The sequence below is a fragment of the Choristoneura fumiferana genome, chromosome 26 (assembly GCF_025370935.1).
Source record: "Choristoneura fumiferana chromosome 26, NRCan_CFum_1, whole genome shotgun sequence".
NCBI classification, from domain to species: domain Eukaryota; kingdom Metazoa; phylum Arthropoda; class Insecta; order Lepidoptera; family Tortricidae; genus Choristoneura; species Choristoneura fumiferana.
In genome coordinates this window covers 2100010-2109846 of record NC_133497.1, presented here as the reverse complement: position 1 = coordinate 2109846, position 9837 = coordinate 2100010, and the positions used below count along the sequence as shown (strand labels likewise).

General features: G+C 37.3%; 1 protein-coding gene across 2 annotated transcripts; it reads left to right on the top strand.

Annotated features, from left to right (window-relative positions):
• Nucleotides 1-2175: 2175 nt before the first annotated feature.
• On the top strand, nt 2176-9731 carry Trissin (trissin). 2 transcript variants are annotated; one of them, XM_074108225.1, is made up of 4 exons: nt 2176-2263; nt 4327-4386; nt 7611-7741; nt 8966-9731. In XM_074108225.1, exons 1-4 carry the CDS (start codon nt 2224-2226, stop codon nt 9134-9136), a joined length of 402 nt encoding a protein of 133 aa, XP_073964326.1. In that variant the 5' UTR covers nt 2176-2223; the 3' UTR covers nt 9137-9731. The 2 variants fall into 2 exon arrangements, with proteins under 2 accessions (XP_073964326.1, XP_073964327.1); XM_074108226.1 differs by lacking the exon at nt 4327-4386 and having other exon boundaries at nt 2177-2263.
• Nucleotides 9732-9837: the final 106 nt, after the last annotated feature.

Below are 9837 nucleotides of genomic sequence, written 5' to 3'. Positions count from 1 at the left end.
ACCATCTTGCTCGCTAATCCTGCCGTGAAGCAGCAGTGCTTGCACTGTTGTGTTTCGGCGTGGAGAGTAAGATAGCCGGTGAAATTACTGGCACTTGAGGTATCCCATCTTAGACCTCTAGGTTGGCAACGCATCTGCATTACCCCTGGTGTTGTAGATGTTTATGGGCGGTGGTGATCTCTTACCATCAGGAGACCCACATGTTCGTTTGCCATTCAGTCTAATAAAAAAAAAAAAAAAAAAGTTATTGAGTCTTGCGTTACTTTGCGGAGGTCCATATCAATTAATTATAAAGAATTACTTTGCTCACCCGTGACCATATGATCTACGACTGTGTAACAAATGTGTGTTCATGCACCCCCTCCACCTTCACACTGTAAGAACACACAAAAATCACGCAAACCCTATCACCACCAGCAAACGACGCCGTATAGTTTCGAACTCAACCAGAGTTTATCGTCAGAACATCACAACTGTTCATGCTACTAGATGTTAGATGTTCCAACCTGGTAAATTATTCAGTTTTTTCGACTGTACACTTATATAAAGAAGTAAAAACAATTTCATTGTCAAATATTAAGATAAATATCATGAATATAAAAGCGAACTTATCCCTTTTCGCAATTAGTTCGGCTATTTTTATTCCCGATTAAAAGAACCATGTTTTCAGATTTACCATGCCTAACTGCCCACTCTAATCTGTTATTTATAATATTTTCCATTTATTTGAAAGCGGCTCACGTGCTCTGTCGCAAATTGAATTAAAATTTATATAGGGGAAGTTTTTAATCATTATAATTTATTTATAAAGTTCGACGGCATTACGATGTAGCCCGGGGTTGGCTATCTCTCTATCTATATCAGCCCTTATAGCGCCCGTCTTCTGTCTCTTTTCTCTCTCTACTTTTCCAGTCTTGCCTATCCACTGCCACTCGCATCCAGTTTACGCCAGCTTGTTGCCGGATATCGTCTGTCCATCTTTTTGGTGGTCGTCCTCTACCGCGGGTGTTAGCACGGGGTCTCCACTCCAGGACTCTCCTCGCCCAACGACTGTGGTCCATTATAGCAACATGTTCTGCCCATTTCCTCTTTCTGCGTTCTATTTCTATTATTACGTCATTCACTTTAGTCATCTGTCTGATCAACTCGTTTCTTCTTCTCTTTAGGTCCAGAGGGTCCGAGCATTATTCGCTCCATTGCTCTTTGTGCGACACGGAGTTTCTCAGCAGACCTTTCTGTAAAAGGTGGTGGTGGTTGTGGGGTTTTTTTATAAGTATTTTAATTTTTATTTGTTAATACCTACATAAGACGGATTTTTGCTAGCTTTTAACCCAATTCTCCTTCTATGTATGATAGAAAAAATAAAAAGCGAGGGTCCCCCTCTTATTCATTACATTAGCCAATGAAAATTTACAGCATTACAGTTCATATCAATCCACTGTAAATTTAAACACATACAAATAATATTATGTAATAACAATACCATATACTTAATCACAATCAGGTACCTAATAATAAAATAATTAATTGATTAATATCTAATTTATCACCTAAGAATCTATCATATCGTAAAGAAATAATCAATCCACATTTGGTTCGTTATAATTTTATTTTACTAAGAAATATTTTGTTTACATTATAAAATGAATTTAAAAAAACATAATATAGACAATTGATGCATGCTTATATTATTCCTGTTATTATTTAAATTGTATTTAGGTAGGTACTTAATTTCATTTTGTTTTCTTTTTTTTATCATTCAATGATTGTAAACTAGTTCCATGTAACCAATATGTAATTATACCTTAAATACTGCGTTTAAGATAGTTGTAATTGTATATTTTGTTATTAGAAGCTTATTTATTGTAAAATAACGTTAATAAAGTAAGAAACTTAATTCTTCTCTTTTGTCCATATAGATGTTAATCTTATTAAAATCAATGAGTTGAGAAAAATACCTACGGTTGTCCTAGAACCAGCAAAGGACCTCAGAGGGTGGTTATATCCCCCATGAACCCCCCCCCCATCCGCCGTTGGGAAAGAGATTTCTAACGCTAAAGCTGCGGGCGCGAACTAGTACATAATATTCAGTTTCATGGCAGCCTACGCATAGCAAATAAGGCAAACTTTTTTTGATATAAAAAGGGGTTGTTTTGATATCAGCGTCATTCCAAGCTCGACGCCGCGTCCGCCATCTTGTGTGATCGCCACAGATAATCGAAAATGTTTAAAATCACGGCCATAGTGTCTTTGATGCTTATTGGTAAGTTTTTTTTAAATATACTTGTATTTGGATGGTAGGATCTTGTACCTGGTTTTACAATACGAAGGAACCGTCTTATTAAGAGTCATCATCCCAGCTTATATACGTCCCACTGCTGAGCACAGGCCTCCTCTCAGAACAAGAGGGCTTGTTAAGAGTGCGTAGAGTTATTTCATTAATTAATTGCATTCAGTCAATCTCTTGCTGTATCATTACTAGTAAAGCTTTAGTTTTTAAATTAATATTAAGTAAAATATTTGAGGTTTATTCTATAAATCATACACTGTAGAAACACGATTACTTGTAGTTCGTTTGATAGAAAATAAGTTTTTGTTAAAAAACATTTTTAATACAAGATTTTTTTGCTGACTGTACTTTTTGTTGACTGTACTTGCATTGCCATCTAAACTACATATCCGTACTAAATTTCAAGTCGGTGCTACTAACCATTGAGGAGTTCCCCCTGCGGAGACGACCTGGCAGGACCATCAAGGTGTCACCACCATTTATTGTATCGGCACTATTCGGCAATAAATTTACATAAGTATGCCAAATTTCAAGTCTATCGTACCACTGGAAGTGGGTCAAATTTAGCTTCCAAGATTTGACCCAAACAAATAAATAAATATAAGTTAATAAACAAATAAGGCAAGCTATAGCTTCACTAGAAAAGCTTGTAAAAAACCCACAGTCGTCTCTAAAAACAAAATAATCCCTTAGTGCGACGTAAATATTGCGCGGTAGGTCATGAGTTTTTGAGTGAATGAATGTTATGTTTTTGACCGACTTCAAAAAAAGGAGGAGGTTATCAATTCGGTTGTATTTTTTTTTTTATGTTTGTTACCTCAGAACTCCGTCATTTATGAACCGATTTGAAATTTTTTTTTAGTTCGTCTAGGAATGCTTTCAATTAGGTCCCATAAGCAGCAAATTAGGATCTGATGATTGGATCTAAAGGGAATCGAGGGAACTCTTCAAATATTGTAGGGACACCTATGGTAATTTGGATATATTTAGCAGTAACTCGTGCATTTGCTCTTGCAAATCATAATTTGGTGAAGTGGAACTGATGATGAAGACCAGATTTGACCAACGGAACAACTACTCAATAACAAGTATTTCACGGGTTAAATTTAAATTATCATAATTAATATACTTACCTAGATAAGCGACTAAGAAGAAGCTTTAAGTTAATGATTCTTTCGAACTGATCTGATGCTGAAGCCAGAAGGTAGGCAACGGAACTCTGATATAAAACAACGTAACTAAGTCGTGTTTGGGCTTAATGGAATTGTTGTGAGATGTACTTTGGCTACGAATCACTAAAAAGTGAGAAATAAAGTTTTTTTTTAACAAAAACGTTAAACCGACTCCAAAAAAATTAAAAAATAACAAAAAATGGAACCGACTACAAAACCCTTGAAAATATTTTCCAAGGTAAGTACGTACTAGCTCGAAGTCGGTGACTCAGCACGACCCAGCAAGAGGGATTGAAAGTATTGAAACCCATAGTATGTAGGTGAGGTAGACGACTATTGTCCCACTCCTGCTGGCTCGTGCTGAGGCACCGACTTCGAGCTAGTAAGTACTTACCTAGAAAAATATTTTCAAGGGTTTTGTAGTCGGTTACATTTTTTGTTATTTTTTTATTTTTTGGAGTCGGTTTTACTTGTTTGTTAAATTTTTTCTTTTTATATGTTTTTTCCTTTCGAACGAGATGTTATCCCTAGAAACATGAAAATTCGTTTGGAGGTAGCTCTACATAGCACAATCAATACGAAAAGTCTGAAAACCATACTTACTATTATTAACGTTTGTCTATGTCAGTTACCATTTAAAACATTGCGTACATTTTTAGCTCAGGACGCAACTGTTCAAATCGCTCTCCATCAGGTGAGCTCTGCTAACATTTTTAGCTCAGGAGAACTGTTAAAAACAGCTCTGCTAACACTGAATATTCATAGATATCTGCAAATTCGTACGAAATCCTTGATGGGTTAGTTCAAGTCACATATGGTCTATTTTTTAATTAAAAACCTATTAATTTATATACTTTTTGTTAGCTACTTGGTCGCATGCGGATACTAAAAGGTTCAAAAAGGAGGCCACATCTTTTGGTTCAGGTCAGATCATGTAGCATGGTAGCGACGTAGATATAGAAAAACCTATATACAGGTCTATAAAACTGGACGATGCAATGAAGCTCTAGTAACGTCAATTTTAGCACGACCTCAAGTAAATGGGCGTTGTTAAAATGGTTCTTTGAAAGGAGAATGGGCAAAATGGCCTATTGGCTACCACTGATGAAGGTAGTTTCTCAAAAGGCCATGATTGCTATCGCGTATGAATTCGCTCACTAGAGGCGCTACGTAGCGTACACCTAAATGTTAGTCTAACAACTGGTAGCACGGTGTATTTATATTTGAATAATTTTGTGAATATGAGCTCTGGTTGAGTTGGCGAAACGCGTTCCGGGGCAATGAATGTCTGTGTTTGAGACAGTTTTGTCTTGTTTGTCCTCCCTTTTTTCTGGGGGACTATGAACACTGTGGCATGCTTGATAATTTTATGGTACGGCTAGGTGTATGATTTTAATCTAAACTTTGTTTTAGTAATCAGATTGATACTTTACCTCACGCAACAGTGCGCCTCTAGTGCAAAACGATAGTCTGACTCAATAAATAATATATTCTTAGTTGCTTTACTTCACTTAGTTCATCGTTACAATATGAGATTTCCTTCATACTTATTTAATTACTAAACAGTTCAATAATTGGGAAAACTATGCAAAGGACCTATTCCAAAAGAAAATCATCTTCAGCTTGCTCGGGTTGACAAAGTAACAGTAACATTAGGTAGGTACTTCTCTTCTTTAACTTGAGTTATACTCTTGTCGGTGGAGTATCTTCCACACACCTCCTTTGAGCTATCCTCTTGACCTCTTGATACGACGCGACGCCGACTTTCTCCCTTATCTGATCGATGTAGCTGCGCCTTGGACATTAGACAACATTAGGTACATCGTCAGATACTAAAATTATCTTTAGCCACTCATAAACCAAGTTCACTACAAATTTACCCATTCATTTCAGAAGCTAACGTCCAGATTACATAGACCTATCGCAGGTTTTTCTTATTGTTATGCCTTGATCACACGTACCGAGCAAACGAGCGAGACGGTAAAATGTTTCTCGGCCGAGAGAGTGATGTAAGCGAGAACTGTTCAGCGCTCGCTCGCTCGCTATGTTTATACGCACCGAGTACTCGGGCGAGACAAACGGTATGTGCGATCAAGGCATTAGCTAGAAAAATGTGGTTTTAGCTTTTGAGACTATTTAGATATTATCTTTAGCATGATTTAATAGACACAATGTAGATTTACAGTACGTAGATTTGTTTAATCACAGGGTTCACCCAAGTCAGACGAGCGTAATATTTTGAGTTGTGAGTCGCATAACTTTTGGTTTCATACGAAGTTTTATTTGTGTACAACTCATCTCGAGTCGCCGTGTGGCACAAATTGGACTTATGTATAGGTATAAAATAGGGTGTACTTCCTTTTCGGCGAAATATGTTTCGCCAAATTTCACTTAGCAACCAATCTTTCGCCAAAGTTTCATTTGGCAAACAATTCGTTGGCATAACTTTACTCCGCATTTTTCTTATTACGCAACAATTTTATATTGCAAAATTTACTTCATCACACTTTTATGTGGCAAATAATTATGTAGCAAATGATTGGCTTAGGCGAATAACAAATTGTCAAATAACATTTGGCCAATTTTTATATTGCAAGGTTTACTTTAAAATTTGTGCGAGCGAGCGAAGCGAGCAAGCAAGACGGCTCGGAGCAGAAGCGACTTGGATAGAGTTTGAGCGAAGCGGAGCGTATTATTCGATTTAGGTTTTTATAGCACCACTTAGAAAAATGCCATCTATTGCTAGTTAAGGTATGCAACTCATCTTTAAAAAAACATGTAATAATTGCATAATAATAATTTATTTTCAAATCATTAGTTGGGAAATGATATCTGTGCGAAATGTTGAGTTGGGAAATAACATTTCGCCTAAATAAAAATATGGGATAAATAGTTTGGGAGCTAATAATTTGCTAAATAATTTTCGGAATCGTTAGTAAACCATAAAATAGAGATGGGCCGAGCATGGCTTTCACCGAATACGAATATTCGGCCGAATGTTCGGTAAAACTTTTACCGAAACAAATAATTGGTTCGGCATAATTGATTCCTAAGCAGAAACTACAAATATGATTCATTTTTTATTTTTTTAATGTAATTTATTTAACTCTTACGTAAACCAAAAAACTTGCTGAATTTCTCACGATAGACCTGATCGATTATTATATTAATATATTATTTTATTATAAAGATCATATTTATATTTTGACTTTAATTAATAAACATCTTTTTATCTGCTGTTATTGAAAATAAAGCTACAGTGTCCACAAAAATAACACATTTAACACTCAACTCATACATGGCTCAATACAGTAAAAAATTCGAATACCACTTTGCCGAATGTTCGGTGATTTAGCCAAATATTCGGCCCAATACGAATATTCGGTAAATCTGCCGAATATGCCGTATACCGAACATAAAACGAATATTCGGCCCATCCCTAGTATAAAACCGTGTGCAGCAGAAACTACGCGACCGAAAATACGCGACTCGCAACTCGAAAAATTACGGGGTGTAGTTAATGTACGACTTGTTAATGCACGCTTAAATAATGCACGACCTGAAAATCCGTGCTTATGTGCACGAATTATCATGCCGTGCATTATCACCCCGTACCGAACTAGCAGGGAACCAATAATGTACGACGTGATAATCCGAAGCATTATGTCTTCCGATTATCATACCTTACGATTTCCGTGATTGGAATAAAAAAAAAATACCTAACGAAGGGCGAGAGTGGCGAGCGAGGCTGCCGCCTCGCTCGCACTCCCTCGCCCTTCAACCTAACCCGGCCGGGTCGGATCTGCTCCGACTATATCGATCTCGCTCGCTGCGCTCGCTCGATCCGCGGCGAAAAATGTCTATTCATTCGAATCGATTGGATTCAGATTATCACGTCGTACATTATCACTACGTACGTTACAGCGCGCGCAATATTTTGTACGCCCTGATAATGCGCGACCATGATAAAGTACGGCATGATAATCGGAAGCAATAATGCTTCGGATTATCATGTCGTACATTATTGCGCGTACATTCCGAGTTGTACATTATTGTTTCCCAAATTACGCTCGTCTTGCTTCACCCTTACGTTCAATTTCGGTCGCGTTATTTCGGCAACGTGTGCTAACGCTCCTATACTGTCGTAGGTAGCACAGTCTGGGGCACGTTTTCGTGCGACTCATGCGGCAGCGAGTGCGTCAAGGCATGCGGCACCAAACACTTCAGGGCGTGCTGCTTCAACTACCTACGGAAAAAGAGGGGGCCCGAGCGGGTGAAGGTAAAGGCACGATGAGCCATGCAATATCATAATTTTTTATTAAAAAAATTGTAATACAATCATTTTTAGGGTTCTGTAGTCAACTAGGAATGTCTGTCCGTCTGTCTGTCTGCCTGTCCGCGGCTAAGCTCAGGGACCGTTAGTACTAGAAAGCTGTAATTTGGCAAGAATATCAATCACGCCAACAAAGTTTTTTATTTAGGGTACCATAGACGTAAAATGGGGGTGATTTTTTTTTCTTGGCTAACCCTATAGTGTGGGGTATCGTTGGATAGGTCTGTGAAAACCATTGGAGGGTTGCCACGACGATTGATCGATTCCGTGATCTATTTGCGAAATATTCAACTTTAAAGTGCAAATTTTCATTAAATCGAGCGTCCTCCCCCCTCTAAAATCTAAACTGTAGGGTGGAAAAATTTGAAAAAAAAAACAGGATTGTAGTATGTATATCAAATTTACAAGGAAAACTATACTCGTAACGGCTAAGATTGCTTGAGAATTATTAGTAGTTTAAGAGTAAACAGCAGCCTGAGGTATAAAATATACCTAAACTTGGCAGATTCTGTACACAACACGAAATCCTTAGAAAAATATTACTTGATTTTTTCGTAATGGCTACGAAACCCTATCTTGGGCGTGTCCGACACGTTCTTGGCCGGTTGTTCTTGGCTCTTTTCGTACTCTGTAGATGCATTGTCATACAAGTTATAGGTACAATCTTTACCAAATTTCGGTCATTAGAAGTACACGAAATTCAATTGGGCAGATTCTTGGATAAAAAAATAATAATATCCCATTTAATCCGTCAGTTTATGAGAAGATATTGGACACTAACGGCCAGTACAGCCGGACTGCTCATACATTTTTCGTTGCAGTTTAATTGCAGTCGGCACAACTCCACTTTATCTGCTATTGAAATGTATGTAGGCAATAAAGAGGTATAATTATGGGCAGTTGCGGTTACAGTGTGTGTGTGTGTGTGAGAGAGAGAGAGATTTATTTACCGATATTCGAAAGAATAAATAAATAACATCGAATAGTATGGAACAAGACTAATCTCAAAACTCGGAACACAGTCGAAAACTTCCGAGTTTTGTAGTACTTATTTTTCCGTCTAAGTAATATAATCATCTAAGAGTTAGTTAGTATGACTAAATCAAATAATATTACATATTTTTACCCTCGAAACTTTTAGCCCATTGATTAATTTGGTTTTAATTACAGTTCTGGACCCCAAACGCATTGGAAATCAAAATGGAGACCCCATACAAGACCAAGCTACCCGTCATCACCTTCGAAACAGTGCCTGATGTCCTTGCTGAGCTTTCAAAGGATTTCGAGCCAAATCCTTATGAAGACACGATTGAGAATAGATTGAACATCTATGACGCTTAAGCTGTTAAGAGTTAGGCTGCAATACTGATCCCTGTCAATTTGATCGGTGAAGTTTCTGTCAAAAAATATACTTGGCTATGGGGGAAAACCTCGTTGTTCTAGATATCTCATTATTCGACCCCATAGAGAAACCCCGAGTATAGCTCTCTCCATAGCTTGCTGGGCAACTCTGAGCCTATTTATAAGGCCTAATTGTGAAGCACTACGTCTCGGATCCACATGTTCCTATATGGTTCAGTTTAGCTTAATTCAGCCGAAACTGACTTTCGACTGAAGATGACTGAACCAATGCCTACACTTTAGAAGGCTTGCTTCCACCGATTGCTTGCTACTCTCACAATATCATAGGTCCACCTGACGGGAGGCGTACTAACGCTCCATTTTCTGGAAGCAATCAAGAAGTGATTCCAATTCAAAAACTATCCTCTTAACTATAATAATAATAAAAATTTGATAGAAATTTCATTCGAAATTAAGGTAAATGTAAAATAAGCCTAATATTTTAGTTATTTAAATTAAAATTCGACTGCATTGTCATAAAAATTGTGTACCATTTAAGGCTGGATAAATGGTCATGATTTGATTCGAATAAAAAATATCCCAAAATACTTGACTTTCTTTTGTGATAATTCGTCGCACATTTTTTCCCAATTTTAATTGACACAAAAACATAGGTTGTTTTTAGGTTAAGTTAAGTTTGT